At 38.0% G+C, this 26758-nt stretch overlaps 1 protein-coding gene across 1 annotated transcript; it reads right to left on the bottom strand.

Moving 5' to 3' along the window:
• Positions 1-11905: 11905 nt before the first annotated feature.
• Positions 11906-22131, bottom strand: LOC139122853 (neurogenic differentiation factor 1-like). The gene is made up of 2 exons (XM_070688665.1): positions 21132-22131; positions 11906-14789 (listed from the first exon to the last, which is right to left on the bottom strand). Exons 1-2 carry the CDS (start codon positions 21816-21818, stop codon positions 14784-14786), a joined length of 693 nt encoding a protein of 230 aa, XP_070544766.1. The 5' UTR covers positions 21819-22131; the 3' UTR covers positions 11906-14783.
• Between the last annotated feature and the right edge of the window lie 4627 nt (positions 22132-26758).

The raw sequence follows: 26758 nt of genomic DNA, 5'->3' as shown, positions 1-26758 counted from the left end.
ATATCGTACACATTTTAAAACTATTTTATTTGTCATGTATTACCTTATTGAAATACTCTATATTGTATTTTCTATTTAAACATGCGTCTTTCAATATGTTACATCCATTTACCAAGATGGTGTAGATTTTCTCCTCTTACGCATTTTTTAATAAAGTTATTTACCACCAAAGACTAAGCTTGTGTATATTTTCTTCCAACTGTTCAGTGTTTTCATGTACTCTTTTCGCATCCCTTGTACTGTAAACATCAATACCTTACACAGATGTACACTTCTTCAGTTACATTATGATGTACTATTTTCCCGGGGCACGGACTACACTAGTTCAGACAGAACTATTTTCCGTGACCCCATCAGATTGTAGACCTTTTCACTTTGAATTAGTGTTATTTGTTATTTTTTGCCATCTGATAAAATAAATATATAATCACTGTTGAATACAATCACTTAAAAAGAAGACAGCCTACTAGAAATATTTGTGTAGACCGACCTACAAATATTTGTGTAGACCGACCTTGGTATGAAGGGCAACATGTAGGAATTGTTCTGCACGGGAAAATTATTTCTCTATCCAGAGCTTTCGACAACTATCCAACCGTCTTTATCAATGGTGTTGATTAGCACCACTGCGCATGCGTGATCTTAAGATATTATCCCAGATTCGATTGATACCGTCCGCCATCCCGATTCAGTGTTGGTTTATGTGTTCTTATGTATATCGCTTCCTTAATACCTCTCTTGAACCAGTCCGGCTCCCGATCCAAGATTTTCACATTTTCTACCATGAAATTATGACCCGGGGAATTATTGTGAATATGTTTAGACACCTCTGAAGTGACGCAGCTTGGACGCCGATGTTTTTTCACTAGCTACAAGAGTATAGTATGTCTGCACAGATGAGTCTGCATCATTGTATGTAGGAATAATCATTACTACCACTGCACAGGACCTCAAGCCGTGCAATAGAACAAAATGCAAGTTTTCCTAGTCTGTAGTGAGTAATGATATGAAACAATATATTTTAACATGTAAAAATATGACCTTTTTTCCGTTATCATCGGAATTCCTGTTAGTTTAGAACCGCTATGTTTACACAAAACATTAGAGCAAATAGAAGTAATAGATCGTGCACATTGGAACTTGCCAAGTTAGAAATAATTTTGTTGTCTTCTTTTAATATTGGGCAATAGTATGGCAATGTAATATTCAACTGTAAGCAAGGTATTGCCGAAACAAACAAACAAACAAACAAACAAACAAACAAACAAACAAACAAAGAAAGAAAAGAAATAAAGAAAGAAATAAAGAAATAAAGAAATAAATAAAATATATGAGATTATTGCTACGCAACCTTTTCCTACTTTTACTCGTATTTTCACGATATTATTTGTTTCCACGTTGTTTTGCACGACGTCTCATGCTTGTTGTAAACCACGGTTGACAGCGCATCATATGACAGAAACGCCGTACTCAAGACCTATTTTCTTTATAATCGGATTGACTACAAAGATAAGCTAAGTTAAACTCCTTTGTTTCATTATAATTTATAATTAGCCGATCAGATCTGACAATGACCTAACCAAAGAGAAGGATTTCATGTGTTCTGTCTCGATCCAAACAGTGATTCCCGGTGAGTGAGTCACGATATTCCATGAAAAAAAGACTCAGTGTTACTAAACATTATTTATTACTCATAAAGTTCTCAACTTGTTCAGATATTGACAGTTAGTTACGTAAGCCAGTCGAGCAAAGATGTAAGTAAATTTTTTAAAAATACGATTGAACATTTTCTTTGTTCGGCAAACACAACAACAACAACAAAAAAAACCCAAAAAAACATTGTTTGATTTCAGGGTGGTAAAATGGTTGGCCAAATAATGTCGTCATGGATTGTAGATCAAATCTGCAGAGCGTAGGTCAAATCAGAAGAAGGACATTACAATCTGAAGAGCGTAGCTGAAATCTGCAGAGCGTAGCTCAAAGCTGAAGAATGAAATTAGATTTTGCAGAGCGTACGTCAAATCAGAAAAAGGAAATTTTAATTTGCAGAGCGTAGGTCAAATCTGAAGAAGGAAATTAGAATAAGAAGAGTGCAGGTCAAATCTGAAGAAAGAAATCACAATCTGAAGAGCGTAGGTCATATCTGAAGAATGAATTAGAATCTGCAGAGCGTAGGTCGAATTTGAAGAGAGAAATTCAATCTAAAGAGCACAGGTCAAATTTGAAGAAGGAAATTACAATCTAAAGAGCACTTTCAAATCTAAAGAATGAAATTACAATCTAAAGAGCGCAGGTCAAATCTGAAGAAGGAATTTAGAATCTGCAGAGAGTAGGTCAAATTTGAAGAAGGAAATTGCAATCTGAAGAGTGCAAGTCATATCTGAAGAAGGTAATTAGAATCTGAAGAGCGTAGCTGAAATCTGCAGAGCGTAGCTCAAAGCTAAAGAGCGTAGGTCGAATTTGAAGGAGGAAATTGCAATCTGAGGAGCACAGGTCAAATCTTAAGAATGAAATTACAATCTGCAGTGAGTAGGTCAAATTTGAAGAATGAAATTACAATCTGAAGAGTGCAAGTCATATCTGAAGAAGGTAATAAGAATCTGAAGAGCGTAGGTCAAATCTGAAGAAGGAAATTGCAATCTGAAGAGTGCAAGTCATATCTGAAGAAAGTAATTAGAATCTGAAGAGCGTAGCTGAAATCTGCAGAGCGTAGCTCAAAGCTAAAGAGCGTAGGTCAAATTCGAAGAAGGAAATGACAATCTAAAGAGCACAGGTCAAATCTGAAGAATGAAATTACAATTTAAAGAGCGCTAGTCAAATCTTAAGAATGAAATTTACAATCTGCAGAGCGTAGGTCAAATTTGAAGAAGGAAATTACAATCTGAAGAGTGCAAGTCATATCTGAAGAAGGTAATTAGAAGCTGAAGAGCGTAGGTCAAATTTGAAGAAGGAAATTACAATCTGAAGATTGCAGGTCATATCTGAAGAATGAAATTGAAATTTAAAGAGCAAAGGTCAAATCTGAAGAAGGAAATTTCATTCTGAAGAGCGCAGGTCAAATCTGAAGAATGAAATTACAATTTGAAGAGCACAGGTCAAATTTGAAGAAGGACATTACAATCTGAAGAGCACAGGTCATATCTGAAGAAGGGAATTACAACCCGTAGACAGATGGTGTTATTTTCGGCCATGGTACTCAAAGTGCCAGTGTACGGAGCAGTTGTTTTGCATAGCCACCCAAGTGACGGTCCGTGATTGACAACAATGGATATGATGTTTCTATCTGAGCAGTCATATATACATGGACCCATATTGGTCCTGTAATTAAGGATGATGTTCATACTGGTTCATTCCAGCTCTCTTAGTACCCTCTCTTCAAGCCATATAAAAGTCATCAAAAACCAACTTTGCTGAAACAAATCCGTTTTCTAAGATGCATTAAAGGGAAACAGTCGTCGGAACGGCGCCTGTGCGAGTTTCGTGTTTACAAACGATGTATTTCGCGCACGATATCTAGATGCACCTCATCATCATAGCTGCAACATTTAAATAACACGATGTAGATTAGGCATACATGTTTTAACTTTCATCAATCACCATCGTACCTTGGATACAGTGTTGCCATTGGTCGTATGGATCCCATACGACCTTTGAGCACAGTTCCGACGACTGTATCTCTTTAACATTCTCTGAAATCTAGCTAGTCCGATTTACTGTTGTGACGCTCTGTGTCTTTATGTCAACCATGGTTTTGTTCGCCAGAGATTTGTTATAGTTTCTGCTGAAAACAGAAACTATAACTGTACATCAAATTTGTCCTAAATCTTGTCAAAAGAAGACATTTAATTCATAGCCTGCACTGCCAAGGTGAGTCTCGGTGCTCTAATATAGCGAGCCTGTCTCGAAACCTACCCTCTGTCGGAAAAGATTCCATGAAAATTATGTATCAGAATGTAGAGTCTGGATCACCTTGACAACGAAATATTAACACTTCTCCGCACAGTATTTATGGTTATATGCGGAAGACGAATTTGGATACATAGCTAGCTAAAGACAGGTAGCAAACTTCATGCTTCAAACAAAACGTTAAAGAACAGGAAAGCCTTAGCGACACTTATAATCTATCTTGGTATACCAGAATTGGTGTGGCGTAGTTAATTATGCATTATATTTGGATACCCCGAAGCGACACTTCACAGAATGATTTTTTTTTGGCATGAACATTCGAACGTTCGTATCCTCGAACTCTTTGTTCGTTACATGTCACACTTGTTCTTGTCCCTGTACTGAGATAGTCGACCAAACATCCTTTAACTATATACAAAAACACAGCGCTGTGCTACTATCAAAGTATGAAGGTGTTACCACATGTGACCCAATATTTGATCTGTTGTATCCGGTTCCTTGGACTCTCCAAATGATAATCAGGCAGAACAACGGGACAAATAAATTGTCTTGAGCAACTAATTCAACTGTTTTCAACGGATAAGTGTTCTCAGAGATAAGATAGATAAAGGTATCGGTCAATTAAGAATGGCCATAAATAAATAAATAAATAAATAAATAAATAAATAAATAAATAAATAAATAAATATGCTTTACTCGAGTCGGCTACCAGCCACACGTGTAGACTTGCCCTGTTGAAAAATATTTTTCAAAGTGAGCGAATAGCAAGGGTGATATAACCATAAGTAGAGGCAAGATCGTGTAGGGCTTGCAATGGCGCTTCGGACACTGACGCTGAAATCCAAGAAAGAAATCACAAAGAAATGTTCAAATAGCAAAAGCAGGAAAGGAAGTAACACGATTCGCTTAGTAGAGAAGCTAGCCAAGAGCAACTGATTCCATCATAGACAGTAGAGAAACGTTTCTCCAACTGTCTTTGATTCCATTCATAATTGTTTTTGAGACAGAATAACTGTCATTATACTTATTGCGCTAGTCTATCTTTCAAACCAAATATAGTGTATTTACAAGCAGTTTACCTACCGTACTTTCTATAGATAGAATTATATTTGCATTCAAAACTTGTAACATTACTGTTGGATGACTTAGTGCCCGTTTGACCACTTTTCGTATCTGTACAACAACTGCAATGAAGGCCAACGCTCAGGCATTTCCCGGAGGAAAAACAAAGATACCTTCGTTCTTGTGAATAGAGGGCGCTCTCCATATTGATTCAACATGTCAGGCGGGTGTCTGACAAAGCGTGCTTATCTGACAAAATCGCCCATTTCGCTCTCAACCTATTCGATGGTAGAAAATAATTGAGAACACAAACACATTACATCAAAAATAAAATATCCGTCAATATTTAACAAAATTTCACAAAATTTGAATCATTAAATGGAAGTGATTGCGGAAAATCACATATCCGCCCTGATTCACGACTCTCTGGCATCCTAGAGACACTGACCACCATGGGTCGGAGATATATCCTGCATACTGTGATACACACTAGCCTCATTGAACGAGATGGTGTGAGATGGAGCTTTAAAAATGTAACAAAAAGTGATTTTTTGTGATAAAATGTAGCAAGTGTTTACTTTTTGTGTTTCCTTATTTCATCATGTCATGTACACAACTTGTATAATGCACTGTCATTCTATCTTTGATATATAGGTTGATGATGTATAAATATTTCCTTAATAAATGTTATTATATATAGTTGATTGGATTTTATGGTTTTGCAGGAAGTTAAATATTTCTGTTTCTGTATTAATACTCTCCGTCCATTGACAGTGTCTTATCATCTGGCAGGGAATTGTTTGTGATTGACATTCCTAACCCAAGAAACAGCTTACATTTTGTATCTACTACTCCGTTCACTTATGACAAGATGGAACTGTGTTGTAAAATATCATGGCCGAAACATATTGTGTACATGTTTTAATCACGAGGAACTTCTTCGTATTTTTGAGGATGTAAGATACTGGTCAGTTTCTTCAGCCTGGGGGGGGGGCCCCGGTGGATTCATGGGGGGGGGTCACCCTGTTTTTGACTTTGGTGATAGGGGGGGTCACCATGTTTTTGAAATGCCCAATAGGGGGGGGGGTCAGTGTGTTTTTGAATTTTGACACAGGCTCATCATTGCCTAAAATGCTAGTGTCAGCCACAAAATTCATCATTCAGTTGTATTTTTCGGCGCGCCCTTCGGGCGCGTAACTTTAATAATCAGTCATATTTTTCAGCACGCCCAACTTTAACATATCAAGCATACATACATCAGAGATATCTGTATGTTCAATATTTTCAGCGTGCTCTTCAAGCTCATTACTTTAATATATCATACATCTTTCAGCATGCCCTTCAGGTGCATGACTTTAATATACAAGGCATATATATCAGAGATATCAGGATGTTTCATATTTTTGGCGCGCCCTTCGGGCGCCATACTTTCAGAGATATCTTGATGTTTGCTAAGTGAAAGTGTACCATTATGAAATTTGCATTTCATATGAAAAGGATGACAAATTCCTGATACTTTTCTGTTCTCTCTGTGAGAATTCAGTATGAGAAAGCAACATGCACAAATATTTCACAATATATATTTGATACAGTGACTTATTTTAGAGATAGAAAAATGACAAGATATCTTTCCTTCTCATTGATGCAATTATTTTCCTTTGTTTCATAGGTTTTCTGTAGAAAGATGCTTTTTTATGAACAAAATAACAGTTAAAAAAGGCAGTTTTTGTCATTATTAGCTGTGCTTTTATGGTTTCAATGTTACACAAGAAAAGGTCCTCTCAGACACTGTACACATCAGATTTGGCTAAAAAAGCTCTCTATGGCTCCTCAGTAGATTTAATTGGATGGTTGGCAAGTCTTAACACCCATCAAAGTTTTTGATTCACTGCTTTTTCCTCTTTGATATTAATGATTGACATCCATTTCTGTACAACAGTTCAGGACATCTGGTTAAGCAGAGAAAGTGTGAAATACATTCACAGCTCATTCAAAATACAGCTCATTCAAAATGTACTGTATTTAAACTTTAAGATTGACACTTTGAAATTCCTATCTTACAACTGACATGTCAACAATTTCACTAAAACATAGAATGACTATTTAAAATATAAATATATGTAAAATGTAAAATAAAATATATAAATATATATATATATATATATATATATATATATATATATATATATATATATATATATATATATATATATATATATATATATATATAATTTATGTCCATCTTTTGTTTTACCTTTGTCGCGCCCGGGGGGGGGGGGTCACCCTGTTTTAGAAATTGGAATAGGGGGGGTCACCCTGTTTTCAAAATTTGGAATAGGGGGGGTCAGCCACTTTTTGACGTCGGCAAAAAATAATCCACCGGTCCCCCCCCCCCCCCAGGCCGAAGAAACTGACCAGTCCCTAAGATCACACAGGTTGTAGCAACTACACTGAACTCAAGAGGGCGCACTCTAATAATGTTGCATTTTGCTGAATGCTGAAAGCATAACATGGGAATCATGGCTCCTGGTTTATACCAGAATTTACGACGAAAATGAATGTCGTTCAGTTGGTCAAATTATAATTGTTATTTTAATAAGGCCAAGTAAGTAAAGTCTTTGCTTTTACGTCCACTAGAAATTCAGATAGGTTTAGGTGGGTGGTTAAAAACATGTAAAATATTACAACAAATCAATTTGCAATAGTATGACAGTTTTCCCATATAACATGCACATTTCTTGGACTATATGCTTCCAGAGGGTAGCGCTTATGTCACCACATGGTTCAATGAAAAGAGGTATTTCTAAAAGATTTGTTTGCAGCAGATTATCGCTAACGATAGCAAATTGTGCAAAAAAAGTTTGTTTTTGTTCCCGAAAGCTACCCGCGCGTAAACTCAAAGCTTAAGTTACTTTGGCCTTATGTTAACTTATGGTATTTTATCCTAAAATCAAAATGGCCGCCATCCCTACGTTAGCTCTATAGGGGAAAAATGAAATTCCCGATTTCAACAAAACTACACCGGTGGAAACTTCATTTACCCCACAAGCTTCAAAATGAGCCCCACAAAGGTAGGCCAAACGACCATTGTAAAAGTTTGAGAGTCCCCATATGTCCCAAAAGTGCATTCTACTATTAACCCTCTGAGACCTAAACCCCTATATATAGGGTTTGCTCTGGTAAGTTACCAGAAGGTCAGGCCTGAAAGGGTTAACTGCAATAGTGGTAGAGGAAAATCCAATAGGAAACCAACAAACGTAGAATATTGAAACATGTCCTTGAGCTGTAGCGTTTTAGCAAAACGACTCCCTAGGCTACTAATGATATATGTTTTGTTTTTTTTTGGTGGGGGGGGGCGCTAAGATATTTGACTTACAAACGGGCGAGAAAATAAAGGAAGCAGTATAAACATTACCAAACTAAATGAAAGAGTGAGAGAAAACTAGAACGAAATAGAGTATTGTTAGTAAAATCTCTTCAGAAATGTTTGTGTGGCTGTTGTAAAGTTACTGAGACAGTTACGTTATTTATTTCTACAGGGATACTTTGATTATTTGCAGGTGTACACTCGAAACCAAATTATATGCGTTTCGCCCTGGCGTTGAACACGGGACTTCAAAAATTCTACTTTATGTGCGAAAATTAATAAATAAATAATAAATAAATAAATGAATAAATGAATAAATAAATGAATAAATGATAAATACATACATACATAAAACTCAACAAAAAGGATTACTTGTGTCAATGTTCATATTTTAGGATACAACACCTTAATTGTTGATATTTTGTCGCTATTTTTATCTCCGGCATCAACCGATACTCTGTTGGTGCCTAATGTAATTCCCAGAACCGAATTATTGATCTTCATTGAAATTTCTCACCACCCAACACAGTCTAAGTCCTAAAACCATTTCCAAATCGCTTATTGATAGACCCTGTATAACGAAATATACACAAAGTTCAAATGCTACACTTACTTGAGACCTTGATGGCCGTTGGTTGATCAATCAGTACGATATTCATTTTTTCGTGTATCAATGATTCTTTGATTGGTAGTGCGCCACCAACGGCTAATACTCGTTTACGCTACATCAAGATTGGAGACTTCATCTGCTATTTAAACCGCAGGATCAGTGGTAGACCGGAAATCCGTCGCTCGAGGGCGCTTTCTACCCCCCTCCCCCCTTTAAGAGGAGGGGAGCTAGGAAGCGTCCTCGAGCGACGGATCTTTCAGTCTAGATCAGTGGTAGGGGTTCTCATAATCTCACAAAGCAACACCCTGAACAGTTTTTGGCTGAGGCGAGTCTCTGAGAGTAAAAACTTTAAACTCGACCCCTTTTGTCGAATCTACGGTATTGGGTGATCACTGACATGGTTTCTTCTGTGCGCCACGAAAGCGGTACTGCACTGTAAAACTCTTTGAATTATCTCATGATTTTTAGCTAAAAGGAAATTTTATTTTGAATTAGTGGGTTTTTAATTTAGCTACGAGACACTTCGACCTCCATTTATGTAGGGAAAAGTTAAATAATCTGCATCTTAAAGTAGCGAATCCTTGACATGACTAAACTACCTAACAAGACATGTTTACAGTATTTTACTACTGTTCTCAATAGAATTGCGGAATATGTAAAAATGGTTAAAATTTTACACACCTATCTTTTCCGTATTTTCCAAACTCAAAGAGGAAAGTCGATGAAGTATTTTTCCTTTCGTATTACAAAACTTTGTATGTACGGATACATCTTTTTCGTAAATGCGACATTTTGTGCTAAAAATTCAATCAACGATATCGACAATATGCGCATGCAGACAATTACCTGTGCATCTGTTTGGAATGCAAACGTGATTTTCGTGTATTGAATGCTCTGTGCCAAATTTGCTTAGTTTTAAAGCAAGTCATTGGGTGTGTCTATATAGCGGTATAGAAAAGTGACAATGCCCCGACTTTGCCATTCCAGTCCAGGAATTGGAAACTCGGCAGTTACCTGAATATTATTAATGACTAGCAGATAGCGAATTCACTATACTCTGAATTATTTTCATCGCTGTTTATTTCATCTGCTACCGTCACTGGCATCCGATGTTGCGTATTTTAATTCGCACTCCTGAAGCTTCCAACGCTCGCAGAATCTCTTTTCAATCACAGCTGTAGATATATCAATGTTACCGAGCGGATAAGTCATTGAACGCCAACAAGTGTTGCTTTTCAACACTTGAGGGCGCGACATTACTGTCACCAGAATGACGCGGTACGGGGGACTTGGACTATTCATGTCAGGTGAAGCGATCAACGCAATGTCTTTTAACATTTAACTTAAGGCTTTTTTTATGTAATTAAATCAATAATATAATTGTTGTACATCTTTTTTGTCGGACTTTTGTTTTCCACAGCTATCTTTGTAAATATTCATATTAATTTTTTAATTAATGATGACTTTCTTAGCCGAGATTGTTAATGGAAGACTGCCTGAAAAATACAGATACAGAGTTAAAACACTGAGACGGTACATACAAACTGTAACAAATACTGAGAAAACAAAGTTTTGAAATATTTTAAAAACCGTCTAAACTAACAGAAAAGGATCTATGTCACTATAGCCGTTTACAAGCGAATTAGGCCCTAAATTGTCTCGGAATTCTTCTAAAAAGAGAGTCGCGAATACAATTGACTCTACCAAATGGCACATGAAACAAAGCAGTGCACCGAGTTAAAAACCTTTGTGCATGAAGACCAAACAAGGAAGTTGAGGCATTTGCATCAAACGTTGCATTTATGTATAAAAAATATTGTCGAAAATAAATCGTCCAGTGTTTAATGAACGCATTACCAATATAGATACTAATACTTTGGTCGGACAGGAATCTCCGTTACTGAAGCTTAGAATATTTTTCAAGCCAAGTAAAAATAGAGACACGAATGGCGTTGGTATATGTGATAACGTCACCTGTGCGTGCGTTCTTTCCGTACGGTTGGTAGCAGAGTTCTTGGAGTGCGCCCTCTCGAGTTCAGTGTATGTGCTGCTGGCCTGCACAGCTTGCCAAAATGTGCGCCCACGGGATTAGTAACAGCGGTGCGATTTGACTCATTTAAACAGGCCCGAGAAGGAGTGATGATTTTATCTCATGTATCAAATATCAAAGAACGATGCAAAAGAATGTTTTCATCAACTTTCCTGTCTCCTCAATGGATTGACAACAAATATTTTTATGCGTTTTAATGTTCGTTTTTAGCTTTTTGTTTCTGTGCTCTTGTTGTCTCGTAGGAAAATGATGCTGTGTTGTATCATTCTAATTTTTAATGCAGTCCTTCGTTTGGAAACCACACCGATTCGCTCAAAGTGGCCGATAAGACCCATGCCTATCCAAGGGGTCCCGCACCTCTCTGATCGAGATTTCTCAATGACGTCAGCATGCACTTGCCAGTATTGCTACGTAATCAAAACAAAATGTCTTCACGAACGTCTGAAACTTTATATTCCCCGTGATAAACATCAAAATAAACGAGGCACTATCAACGTACCGAATAAGAGATGTCTGGAAACACATGGTAAACATTTACTTGTATCCCTCTGGAAAATTGTTAACTCGTAACTGTAACTTTTTTGACATTTTGTTATTTTGCCCACTTTCCGTAAAGACTAAAGTCTGGTGACATTGAACATGAACCGGGTTTGTTCTGGATGCATTGTTAAAGATTTATTTTTCGTCATGGAACGAATTTCAGAACGACAACGTTAACGGCTTTGCATTTCAAATAGAAGAAGACTTTGTTGACGAGTCGAATACAAGGCATTTCAGTTTGTTCTAGACAGAAGAGAAATAAAATCGAAGTTGATACAAAAGCACATTCCACCGCAACAAGTTACTGACAGGGGCTTCAAACATTTCAGCTATTGGACTGGGTCCCGACAGAATCACAATGCAGACTATCTTCATTTTCACAATTTCATTTTATTTTAACCCAATTTCGGTCAGTAACCTCACAAACAGATAGGACAACATTGTTTGCGCTTAGCATGCACATAATACTTAATACAATCTTTAAATACAATCATGATGCTACATGACGGGCCTGGCTTCGGCTAAAATGAGCGGCTGTGAATATTCTAAATTCTTTAAGACGATAAGTAAGCGCAAAGATATCTCCAGTATTAATATCAAGTTCTTGCGTTTCAAATCCATGCAGTTTGGAAGCACCTGGGTAGTACTGGGTCAAAAGTTTTATCGGCATCAACGTGAATGGATGCGTTTCGGAACATTATGAATAGAAAACAATCTTCAAGATATGTGTTTTGTTGTTATAAGGTTTAGTCTGGTCCCAGTATTACACAGTCTCGCCAGAGTTTGCGACCGTGATTTCATCTACTTTAACCAATTCACAAAAAGTAAGTTTGTTGAAACTTTTCAGAAAAAAACTGAGAACAAATAGAGCTGACATTACTGCTAAAATCGCAAACCCATTCTCGTCTAACGCGAATGTTTGTGTGTGTGATCTCGTCTACAACAGAAATAAAATCTGCCCTTTACCATGAAGTAAGGAATATTTGCATGACAAGATTTCAAATACGATCGCCGTGTTTAGCTTAGCTTTGTAACATTTTCGCGTCACTGACGAGTGCAATTGCACAGGCTTATATGTGTCAGCTGGAAGCATGCCGTTCTGTTTACATGTATGCCAGGCATGCCTGCATCGCTATCCATCGGGCTGGATGCCAGCGGTGCCGGGGCAGGCCGTATTTCAACCCCACACAAGGAGGACATAAAAATCCGACACGAACCGATCTCACAGCTTGCGCTCCCCGATAACCCCGACATATCGACATATTGGTTGGCGGGATCGTACGGTGCAGGCCATGCATACAGCTGTACAATATTCAGCGACTATGAATACCCAACTTTTAACACAATGACAAACCAATGCAGCGCCAAAAAATGAACAAATATGTTTGATAACCTTTCCCGGCAGGGGTTCACATGCAGTTTGTATCGCCGAAATAACAAAAGTCAATAACAATATTTCAGGATTACGGAAAAGAGGCTGATGATATACGGTCCCAGTTATTGTAAATTATGGCATTAAAAATGTAAGTAGTTTTGTGCTGAAAACACGCCTAACTTGCCAACTATGTTCTCGGCGACATTTCGGTGGCGGGGATATATCATTATATTTTTTTGGGGAAAACAATGGTTGTGTGTAATTTTCGCATATAAAGATTGATCTCATCTTTTTCTGGGAAGGCAGAATTCCATACCGTTTTCTCCAGCCAGTTATAGAATGTTGCTTACAGTTTCCGGTCACGTGAATATTTTATGCGACATTAGGTAGAACTGTGAAAAATTAACGATTTCCTCCGCGGGAAATTTTATTTCATTTTTGACAACCCTCTCCAAAGATTTAATGCCCTACTCTTTATATCTTTCAGAGATAAACTTGTGATTTCCATTGACGGCCACATTTACATGTAGTTTCCCATTTTGTGAGTGAATAGTTGGGAATGTCATGTTGGACAGAAGCCGTCTGAATATGGGAAGCATTGTTTTTTTTATTTTTTTAAGGAATGAGTTTCCATTAAGTACATATTAGGTAAGAGCTTCGTACCGAAACGGTTTTCCGTATAATCTCGTTTGTAACGAGCGTGACCAGGGCGGTCAGGATATTGCTTTTTTTCTTTGTATATTTTAGAATTACCGATCACGTGATCGAATCTGAACTCTGATTGGTTCACACGATTAAAAAAACCCGACGGTGAAGATTCTCTCAGTAGTAAAAGAGTGCAATAAAACTATTATAAGACTAGTTTTTTTTGGTAAGTTTATCATATCACTAAGGCATCCCTGCACTGTATGTCAAACCACAGGCCGCTGTCTCCCTGTCGGTTCACGTAGATATTGCAAACAGCATCGTCACGTGGAAATGACGCAAACGGCACTGGACGGACAACTGAAGCAGACCGACGTAAATTAAAGTAACCACAAAGGCAGCAAACAAAATATTATGATGAGACATGCAGATGACTGATAGTGACGTCACAATCCCTCTGAAGGAATGTGATATCGTCTTAAGTAGGTACGTCTTACAGGGACAAATATAACTGTCGATAATATCTTGATAACATTCGTTCTCTAAAGAAGTACATTTTCTCAATCTCCTTCTGTTTTACATCAAAAGTGTAAGGTATTCGGATCAAGTAATGCACATCGAGTTTGAAAATAACATTGAGCAAAAATGGCGAGATTAATCAAGAAAAAAAAATAAATTGAATATGCGTAACGAAAATCAAAACAAACAAACCACCGAAATGTTGATACGAAAATGTATTTATCTTTGAAATCACAGGCAAAGTGGCGCTATGGAGTCCATGCAATGTGACCTATCAAACTGGTACCCTAATTAGCGCCTTTATTTTGAGCAAGACGGCGTTGGATAGTCTCACATCATATTGATACGTCCTTCATTTCTGGTCAAATGACTCTCTTGTATATATCGAATTTGCTTTCTGGAGACGAAAATAAAACAAAACTACCGAATGCAACAATAACCTTAGAAACAAAAAAACTGCCACAATTTCCCCAACATTTTAGGATATGCAAGTGAAAAATCCGTTTTCTTTTTTGCTTCTTGGTGAACGGATGACGTCATTAGTTACCGACGTAAGTTTTCGTAGAGTTCAACGGTCAAAGTCATCGTTGACGGCATCTTCACAAGTTGTTCTAAACGGTATCGACGTTATGGATGTGGTCCCAGTCATAAAACGAGTGGCAGTATTGGTAGAAACTTGGACAGAAGAAAAGATTCATCAACGCATGGTTCACTCCTGATGGTAGAAAGAGAAGAAAGAAATACGGATAGTTGAATATCAGCATAGTCAAGGGTGTACACACACACACACACACACACACACACACACACACACACACACACACACCCCACACACACACACACACATATATATATATATATATATATATATATATATATACACAGTCAGAAGAAGTCAGTTTTAATTCACTCAGAATTATATATATATATATATATATATATATATATATATATATGTATATATAATATATATATATGTATATATATATATATATATATGTGTGTGTGTGTATGTGTGTGTTCACTGCGCTTGTTTGCATCTTTATAGTACACACACACGTATATATATATATATATATATATATATATATATATATATATATATATATATATATATATACATATACATATTTATTCTTACTCTCCAGAGAATGTACATGATGAAATACAATATATGAAATGTACACATCACGCATAGTTTTTTAAATGTACATGGGGTTAATCTATTCCTGAAATTTTTGATGAGTGGTGAAATACACCGAGTGTCGTTGGTTGTAAAATTGAAACCCGTTGAATACGTACACTGTCAGAATGCAGCATTGTAGTCGCGGGGAAACTTTGAAACTGTGCTTTTCTCAGAAAATGTTATTATTTGTCGGAATTTCTAAAAACCTCTTTTTGGTAGGGCAGTGGGAATAAAACAAACAGATAGCAGCCGTGGTTTTTTTTAACTTTTTGCTGAGGTGACTCAAAATTAACAACGACATAAACTTTTTTCTAAATAATAAGCTTACATTATATAAAATATGCACGATAACCACTTATTTTCGTTTTTTTTCCAGTACAGTATTTAGTTCATGTCTATAGAAAAAAAATGGTGACTACCAAAAATATGCGAACAATGCAAAAAGGGACGGTCTCAGAAGCCTTGGCGTCCTGTTTCTCCAGGAAGTTATGTGTGATATTAACGTGTGTGAGTTGTAGCGAGTGGTCCCATGTCGCTCTGCCTGACAGAATCGTAACTTATATTGTGATGTGGTGAGCGTCAGTCCGGCTGGACGTCGAAATCACTGATCAATAATAAGAGTCACCACCTTCTTTTAAATGGAAACTAAGAGTAGTGTAAATCATTGATATTTTGAAGACGGAGTGACGCAATTGCCAATATACGACAGAGGTCAAAGGTCATACAAAAGAGAAAACCCATTATTAAGTTTCGCATCTGATGAGGGTAAAATCTACTATCGACATAATATATTTTGAGTTTATCTCAAACCTTCGATGCCAAATCGTCCTTGCATAATAATTATGGGAAATAAACACGGGCAAAAATGTGTAAAAGTAGTGATCATGAATTTTTATCGAGCAGTAATTTTTATTTGTCTGACGTTTATTCATTTCAGTTGAGAATGCATCTACAAGCGATAGAATGTCCTGGAAAAGGGCACTTTTATGTATTCCGCTTTCATATTAAGCAGTTATCTGCAGCCCGCCGCGAGCAAATGTTCATCGCGCCGAGGAGAGACGAAGTCAAAGGTTTTTGCATCATTGATTGCCGAACGACCAAGATGCCTCCGACTCTCCGGCACCCAGGAGGGAGCACAGTGTAGCGTTTAGCACTTGCAGCTGACGCGGTGCATCAGAGATGAACCCTACGACTAAACCGATGACGAGTTGAATGTCCAATTGATGTGGTGATGTATTTGACAATAACGCCACGAAACACTGGCGGGGAAAAAAGGCAGTAAAACACTAAAATTTATCACCCTGTTGGTTTACTTGTCTCGCTGCTTTAAGCGCATCGTAAAAGATGTAACAGCAACTAATATGTATGTGGCGAATTTTACTAGTCGGCAAGACTTTGATTTTATGAATCTGAGTGATCAGTAAAAATAAAAATCAAAGTTTCAAACATTTAATTTTCGTGCTAAGTTTTACAATCGGAAAAAGCAATAAGAAATCACCATGAAAGTCACCATGAAAATCACCATGAATATCACAATGAAATTTTGAACAAGAGGGCGACAATTTTGCCAACGTTCCACAATTCAAATGGCCATTTATCACAGTATTAATAACGCACCCTGTTTCAATTAACAAAATAAGTCACATATCTTCAAACGTGCAGAAAAAACGGGAAGACTTTTGATTTGCCCTGCACAACTGCCACTTACGTGCATTCTCGCTGGAAAGGCCATATACAGTGCAAAAGAAATGAGGAACTGCAAATTACATATATATTTCACCTCTATTGATTGAAACACAGCGGACACCTGCCGTGAAATCTTTGGCAGTGAGTAAATGAGCGGACATATTTTTTTCAAACAAGCCGTCGATAAAATTTGAAAGACAGTCCTCAGCCTTGTCAGAAGGCGCACTTCTTCCGTCATAAATGTCGAAATAATCATGCAGAAATGTCATCGGTATTGTCGTTTGACACAGGAGAGAAAGAGCAAAATATTTGAAATCATCTTCAAGCATTAATAGAATGAATCTGCAGCTGCGAAAGATAGCACGTGTGAAAACAAACATACAAAATAATAAACATTCTATGAATTTTTGAAAATAAAATAAAAACAAACAGACAAACAAACGATAATAAATAAATAACTAAATAAATAAATAAATAAATAAATAAATTCTGGCTCAAAAAAGACAGTCGAAAATTTCGCATGTGGGGGGGGGGGGTTGAATGGATAACTATTTACAGTCACCATGATTCACGGAAAAAGCTATACGTATATCGGGTTTGAACGGATTTGAGAGATGACGTAATTTCCGGACGTGCTAACAACATAATTTGAAAGTCAACACAAAGAGCAGTCCGTACTGATTATCAATTTGCCCAATAGTGATATTTTCCTTGAAATTTTTCTCGTTGCCTCTCATTCTCAGTTTACAGAAATGTTGTAATGGGATGCGGACTGGGGGAATAAATATTGCACTTCAATTTATGTCCCGTTGATCAGCCAAGTAGCCTAATACCTGTTTTTATAGATATTAAAAATTTTCATTTGTCGTCTGCTATTGAAGATGCTCTTTCATTTAATCGCGCGGGAATTTGCGGACATCTGTTCATAGAAATGTTGAAGAACTAGACGGCCTGATTTAGGAGATTAATAAGGGTCCAAAATGGTCGAAATTAATGCGAGATTAAATGATATTTCATGATATTTATTTATCCGAAAGACCGTCAAACATCGCACGTTGAATTGTTCATACTATAGATCGCCCTTCGAATCTTGATTTAAGAGACATCACTAAAACGCAAAATGATGTCAAAAGCTGAACAGTGCGCCCCTTTGAGAGTCGCAAAACATGACGAACGACTGACAATCTAAAATGAATTTTCCCATGATTTATTAAAAGACGTACGGTAATGCTAAGTACCCTTGACAGCATACATGCCGAAGACAGCCCGGTAGTCATTGAACCCCTAACCCGCGACCGGGCAGACTCAGCGCGTACAGATTCTCGTTCATGAAAAAAATATCACCATACCGACTGGCGCCATTTACCCCTCCTGCCATAAAAGCTGAGGCGAATAATAATCACTGATCCGTCGAGAAAACAAGAAAGACTCTGAGACTTCCACACACTTGAAATAGCAATATCATGAAGAATGAAACGTTATTTAGCTTGACTGTTATCAAAATCCTGTAATTTTAATAAGAGCTAAGGATAGCGCCCTCTTCAAATTTACTGAAATTTTCCAAACGTACATCATGTGAACCTGGGGGATGTTGGATGGATAAAAGACGACGGGATTCAATTTTGAAGATTTTGTACCTACATATAAATTAATCGTGACCAGCAGACCGAACAACGCGGGTTTTGTAGGCACACAGAAAGAAAAGGAAAGGAAAACGGGTATTATTTTGTACAAGTTTTGTCATGTTGAGAACATTTTCCGGGCCATTACAACGGCATTCCCCTCCTCTACCCCGAGGAATTTCACGATATGTCCGAAGGTATTACGTCTAACACTGTGATTAGATTTATGTCACGAAAGAGTAAGTAAGGACAACTTTCTTCAAAAAATACGAAAAATAACTTGGAAAATAAACTCGGCCTTTATCTTTGCGACCGTTTACTCGTGGACAGTTACCTAACATTTTCACCTCGGATTCTTCACTCGTGACAGGAAGCACGTCGATGAATATTCCGTGTTGCCACAACGATGGGAATTGTTTAACGACGCTATATTTGCGTTTCAGCTCGTACAATTGATCCCGAATAGGCCTGACATAGTTGTCATGGCGACAAGATTTATATTTTTACAATTAAGCGAGACAGTTGCTGAAAATTATATATATATATATATATATATATACATATATATATATATACATACATACATACATACATATAAATACAAATTACTTCAAATGCAAAGTAATAATATCTGTTAAGTTTCATCTATATATATATATATATATATATATATATATATATATATATATATATATATATATATAATTATGTAATTATTTTAGTATCTAATTTTAAGAATTTTGAGGTAATTTCAAAATGAATTTGTCAATATGTCAGGTAGCAAAGATCAGTGATTTTTACGATTCGGTCAAGGGGCTTTACTCGTGATTAATTCTTAGCCACGAAGTAGACCAATGACGAAATGAGGGAGCACACAGTATGTACGTACGACTACGATCGTACAAGCCAAACATGTTGAATGGAACGATCGATAGCACAAATTTGGTGGAATAAAGCGAAGCGTACGGTATGATATGTAAAGCAACTGAACTGAATGGCAATCCGAGTTTGTTGAGAGGTGCTGTATCACATTAATTAGTTGGAGAGGAAAATCGCAGGGCAACAGATTGAGCGTTTTTTATGAAACGAGGTCAAATTTTACCGAAAGGCAATATCCATAACGTCGCTGTCGGTACAAATAATATTTGCATAACAAATAGATTTTCTTTGACGTGACAGCTGGTGTGTAGTGGTCACCATGGCAACTAATGGTAAGGTCCACAAAGACAGCATCATTTTATTGCACTTTGCAATCAATAATAAAGAACAGGTGGACGTTCAAAGAGGCTCTCGCAGGGAGCATGCGCAGTAGCTCAGTGTTAAGGTCGTTCTCCGGCGCTGCTAGTTTAGGTTATAAATTACAACATCCCCCGAACAAGGTCAAACGTATACTCGATCGAGGCGGAAAGCGCGATCAATTTTTCATCGAGGCGCCGCGCTGTTTTAAAGAGGAGAAAAGAATTTAAGCCGTCAATTTACACGTCGAAGAATTTCCCCACGATTTTTTTATGGAATAAACAGACGCACAACGGTGGTTTCCAGATGCTTAACTGTCTCAAAAATTACGTTTGTTTTATGTCAGGGCGATAAGGGTGGCTCTAATTACAAACGGAATGTTTCTAGAATGTTCCGGGAGGAACACGTCCGGAGTGAATCTGATCACCGTACTCGCCAGCGTTTGATTTAGACGTGTAGTGTGTCACTTTCAATGAAACCATACTTGCATCGTGATTTGCATATCCTATTGATAATCAGCCATGCAAAAAACATCTGTGTCCGACTTGATCACACGTATACAGCTCGCTCGCTTACTGTCTCTCACGCATACACATGTACAGTACACAAATACAATCGGGGATCTCGCGGCACAAAGCCCAAGACCTATGTGGCTGGCAAAATATTCCGAGCGCACAGAACAGCAGGTTTTGACATCTCACTCCGGCTTCCGACAGCGCAGCAACCGTTTTAAGTTTCGACAGACAGCCGAACCAATGCGGACGCTCTCACTGTTTCGATAAACATCATGAAAAATAACCACTGTTGCTAACGACTCCTTCAAGTGTGCATTTGTTCTTATATTTCATGATTAAGTGCGCCGGCGACTGGCTGCCAGTTTTTAGCTCGGCGACTCAATCGCATACCAGGCTGATCCGTTTTTATAGGAGTGAAAATGGGAACAAAAATAGTGAACGCTGACAAATCATGTCTTTCTCTCCCGGGCTAGTCGGTCAGCATTGAATGAAATGTATAGAAGTAAATAAAATCAGTTTTCTGGTAACGCAGTTTCAAAGAAATGCGTTGGGAATGGGCAAATCTCAAATCTACGCACATATAACTTAATTAAGATCACAGCTGCGTAAAGGTCGCACAGAGCAGTGCTGTTCGGTGCGATAGGGAAGCTCTCTGGTTGCGAGTAGTTGTATCCCGTCTTGACAATAAAGTCGCCTTAGTTTCAATGAAATAGCGAGGAATTAAGCACGGAATGTATGGTGCGTGGCCACTGCTATCATATTGCTCGCTGGTTGATCTCCGGTTGTTTTTTATCCCCGCTCAATAAACTTACCTTACGACGCCGAGACCTGCCTTCCGCTTGGAGAGTGAGCGTGCACTCTTGAACGCACTCCGCAAATGACAAACCGGCCTGACTTTCGCTGTAATCGAGATCCGCCAGCCTCGCCAGCGCCAGAATGTAACTACATGCGATTCGTAAAATGGCTAGTTTGGAGAGTTTTTGATTGTGTGAGTACGACGGAACCGCCTTTCGGAGCCCCTCGAAAGCTGCACTGATCGTGTGAACGCGGTTACGCTCCCTGGCGTTGGCAACAACACGGCGTGCTCGGCTCAGACTTTTGTACGACCGTCCGGGTTTTCCCAGGCCCTGACTTGTGGTGGGTATAGGGTCAGACGGGAAATTTTGTCGGTAGTCCTCGACTTGCAACGGCATCACATCCGACTCCAAGCTCTTGTCGCTGGCGCTTGAGACGCTCTTGCAGATATCAAAACTATAGCCATAGTCGTCATCATCGAGTTCAATATCCCCGTCCTTGCTTTGTTCTACAATTTCTCTCCTCACCGCTTTCCGCGGCTCCGACGATTTCCTCTTGTTCTTCTTGGTCGGCCTATCCTTCATTTCCACGGGAATTTCCATCTTCGGCGAGAAACCCCTGACTGTCTGAAAGCACTGCGCTCCGCTCTGCTCGGAAGCGGCCTCGTCTTTACAGGTGTAAGCTGTTTGCTTCGTACCAGCCATACTGAGTTGAAAACCGATAGCTCAGTGTAAACAGTGTCGGGTTTGGAAGCAGATGTTATGTGTTAAAGAATTTTCCAATAGGCTGGGAGCTGCGGCCCGTGCTCGACTTATGATTCTACCGTTTATCTGCCCGCACAGCGACAAAATTTAGCCATTCCGCGGCGGGAGGAGAGGACGAAAAAAAGGCGATTTCTCTCTCCGATATCTCTTTACTGCCGATCCGCGACTCAACGCTCTCATCAATGGGAGTGACACAGGCCGAGCATTGTCTGCTAGTTTTCAGTTGAATCACGATTCCATCGTTGACATATCTGAACCTATTAACATATCGAGACCATCTGTGTCATAAAGCCGATGTACAACACAATATAACCATGTATATTAAAAACAATAACAGCGTGGCTGCTTGCGTGTGACGAAAATGCCCAAAATGAAAAAAGAAATCCTAAAACACGTGGACAATGAATTGTTTCCTGTGTGATTCGAGGGAAAAAAACACACGCCCGAATGGATTAGACATAAACCAGACAAACGCATTTTGCAAAAACAACAAAGGATTTGAACAAACAAGAAAGCGCAAAAATAACCTTGATTGTTTGACAGTAGAAAGGCGTGATTTATTTTTTTTATTTCACTTTTGAGGTTTCAAAAAATTATTCGGTTTACGTGTTCGGCACAAAAAATGGAAGTCAATACACCGAAAGAAATCGGACACTCTGTACATATATGCGCATTTTAAAAACTGAACGCAACGGACAATGAATTGAACATTTTTTTTGACAATCACGTGGTTAATCATCATAATCATCCTTGTCATCACCATCATTATCACCATCGATAGAGAAACAGTTGCAATCGTAGGCGATGAGACAAGTCAAAGAGAGGGAGTCCCCTGTGCAAAAAAACTTGATCAGGCTGATGGATCGCCAGTTTTCGTCTGCCGGGATGTTGCTGGATATTTTGGTGTGTATGGGCCCGGCTCTCAAATAGTAGATGACTCTAATGACAGTTTCAGAAGAGGGGCCAGCCTATCTTCTGAACCAAGCGAAAAATTACAGACAAAGCAGCAATAAACTACAAATAGTTTGGTGATTTCCATTTAGCTGAATATTCATGTACCGGTTTTTGCACGTTAGCTTTGTATTGAAAAAATATTTTTTAATTTCCTGAATGCAATCATAATATTATATATATATATATATATATATATATATATATATATATATATATATATATATATATATGTATATACATATATATAATGCATGATATTATATATACATACATACATACTAAACATACATAATACATATAAACACGTACATACATCCATCTATCCATCCATCCATCCATCCATCCATCCATCCATCCATCCATCCATCCATCCATCCATCCATCCATCCATCCATCCATCCATCCATCCATCCATCCATCCATCCATCCATACATCCATCCATACATACATACATACATACATACATACATACATACATACATACATACATACATACATACATACATACATACATACATTTCTACGTCGACGTTTTTGGAGAAGCGGCAAGGAAGTATGTCTGTGATAGTGGCTTTTGCGGATTATTTTTCGATTTCTCACGCCACGGTCTTCAGATCAAATGGTAGACCCCTAACGATTCCTGCAACGCTGGAAACGATGATAATCTCCGTTGATGGCATCACTTTGGAATGTCAGCGAGGGGCAACTGCCAGCGAGGTCTCCGTGTTTATCGAAATTCACCGACCCATTGAAATTTAATTACATCGTTTTACTTGATTGTATTTCTCGCTAATGAAATAGAGGCCGGGTTACTTTAAATGGTATGAGGAGATATTTAATATGTTCCCTTACAGCAGTGCGAAGAAACCAACCGAAAATTATTCTTGTATGTATGTATGTATGTATGTATGTATGTATGTATGTATGTATGTATGTATGTATGTATGTATGTATGTATGTGTGTGTGTGTGTGTGTGTGTGTGTGTGTGTGTGTATGTGTGTGTGCTGACAAACTAAAATTCTTGGTAAAGAGCACTGTCATGATAGCCTTGCCAACAACGGAAAATATGTCTCTTTGTGCTGACAGCACATACACAATATTGAGCGGTCCATCTGTAACATGAGGTTTGGCAGTGTCGCTCTGAAATAGTCGGGAGCTTAGCCACGTCATAGCTCGGACAACAGATGTTGCCATGTGGAAGGAAAAACGGGTGCTGTTGAGAGACCAGGACTGCGACCCCCATCCTCCCCAAAAATAGAAAAAAGTGTGCAAACTATTAGAATTGCCTGGGAAGATACATTGTGACAGTTGACAAATGAATTAAAGTCTGTCCTTAGATTAAGTCGACAGCAGATTCGCACGTTGACACATTTTGTCAGCTATGCAATGAAATCAAATCACTGAGTCAAGCGCCAAACCGTCAGCTGTTCACAATACAGCACTCTGTGTCAAAAATCATTGCAAAACACAGCATACATGTAAGTTACGGACATGTAGTTGGCTTGCTGTGTGTACTATTAACACTTCAAATGGGAATCAACAGTGATGTGACCTTTTGCTTTGGGACATGTTTTTGTATGGATGTAGATGTAAACTGGAAAAGAAAGACCGAAAAGGGCGCGCCAAAGATGAAAAAGTACATCAGACAGTTTTCCACTGTAGTAAAGAATATGCCCCGGGATAATTTCTGGGACACTCAAATCTTGTCCGCTGCCTATTTGGACAAATTTCAGGTTTAGTTTTTACCGTCTTATTTTTATCAAAAATCGAAAATGTTGTTTGTTCCTTTGTACTGACTGTACAGGGAAAATAGAGTTCATACGTGGTCGGCGGCCATTTTGAATTTCAAATTTTGGTAAATATCAAACAATTCATTTTTCTTCCACCAAACTTTGCATGATTACCTCTCATGTCCAGAAAGACTCGATTGTCGCAGTGAATGACAAAGTTTGCAGTTTCCCAGGAGAAAGTGTCTCTTAACGTTGAAACTTTCAGTTTCGAGACATCTAGGCCTACATATCTATATGTTAAAATACAAAGATGTATCAATAATAGAAAAATGGCATTTCAATATATATATATATATATATATATATATATATATATATATATATATATATATATATATATATATTTATATGGGAAGAAAAAAGAACAACAGGACGGCGCAGCTCAGTTGGTAGAGCATCCGAACTGAATTCGGGGACGTGGGTTCAAGTCTTACATGGGTCATTTTGTCATTTATTTCAAACCCCAAACTTGCATATATTGTACCAGGAAAGGTACAATATATATGATTTAACGGTCACAGTAAGGGAGACAGAGCGAATATTTACATTGGGCTACATTTCAGGATTAAGGAATAAGAGGTTTGACATATTTACAGGTGTGATTTTGGTGCAATCTCGCTGTGACACGTGTGTGGTACCGAATTCAGGGTAGGATTAGGAGGTTGCCTCTTATGACATTTTAAAGCGTGTTTCGTCATGAAGCTGAAAAAGAGGTAGGGTTTGTGTATCTAATTCGCATGATTCAAGTAGACAGAGACAAATTAGGACACAGTTTTGTTGACATAACTTCGCTAGAAAGGTTTGATGCGGTAGCGAATCAGCCTCTTAACAAAATGATAGAGGAAGGGGGTTACAACATCCATGAACACTGATGCTGTCCGCGTCGAAATGATATCATGGACACGAAAATTGAAAAAAAAAATCAGGAAACGGCTTGAGTTTTGTAGCCTTATTAAAGCAATTCGGTCTGCTGATACATGTTCACGATTGAATGAAAGAGAAAGCGAATGTCGCGGGAAGAATTTGAGATTTTACATGTTAAATTCAGACTGTCATCACCAACGGAATCAGGTGGCATGGGTACCCATAGTTTTGTGGGACGTGGAAACATTCTTATAACCCTAAGGGACTGGTCAGTTTCTTCAGCCTGGGGGGGGGCGGTGGATTCATGGGGGGGGGGTCACCCTGTTTTTTGACTTTGGTGATGGGGGGGTCACCATGTTTTTGAAATGCCCAATAGGGGGGGTCAGTGTGTTTTTGAATTTTGACACCGGCTCATCATTGCCTAAAATACTAGTGTCAGCCACAAATTTCATCATTCAGTTGTATTTTTCGTCGCGCCCTTCGGGCGCGTAACTTTATTAATCAGTCATATTTTTCAGCGCGCATAACTTTAACATATCAAGCATACATACATCAGAGATATCTGTATGTTCAATATTTTTCAGCGTGCTCTTCAAGCTCAATACTTTAATATATCAGACATTTTTCAGCATGCCCTTCAGGTGCATGACTTTAATATGCAAGGCATATATATCAGAGATATCAGGATGTTTCATATTTTTCGGCGCGCCCTTCGGGCGCCATACTTTAATAATCAGAGATATCTTTATGTTTGCTAAGTGAAAGTGTACCATTATGAAATCTGCATTTCATATGAAAAGGATGACAAATTCCTGATACTTTTCTGTTCTCTCTATGAGAATTCAGTATGAGAAAGCAACATGCACAAATATTTCATAATATATATTTGATACAGTGACTTATTTTAGAGATAGAAAAATGACAAGATATCTTTCCTTCTCATTGATGCAATTATTTTCCTTTGTTTCATAGGTTTTCTGTAGAAAGATGCTTTTTATGAACAAAATAACAGTCAAAAAAAGCAGTTTTTGTCATTATTAGCTGTGCTTTTATGGTTTCAATGTTACAAGAAAAGGTCCTCTCAGAAACTGTACATATCAAATTTGGCTAAAAAAGCTCTCTATGGCTCCTCAGGAGATTTAATTGGATGGTTGGCAAGTTTTAACACCCATCAAAGTTTTTGATTCACTGCTTTTTCCTCTTTGATATTAATGATTGACATCCATTTCTGTACAACAGTTCAGGACATCTGGTTAAGCATAGAAAGTGT

The sequence above is a fragment of the Ptychodera flava genome, chromosome 22 (genome assembly GCF_041260155.1).
Source record: "Ptychodera flava strain L36383 chromosome 22, AS_Pfla_20210202, whole genome shotgun sequence".
Classification (NCBI taxonomy): domain Eukaryota; kingdom Metazoa; phylum Hemichordata; class Enteropneusta; family Ptychoderidae; genus Ptychodera; species Ptychodera flava.
This window is presented reverse-complemented; position numbering and strand designations above follow the sequence as displayed.

Bases quoted from the DNA above. Each gene is read 5' to 3' on its own strand.
- LOC139122853 (XM_070688665.1), bottom strand. From the start codon at position 21,818: ATGGCTGGTACGAAGCAAACAGCTTACACCTGTAAAGACGAGGCCGCT.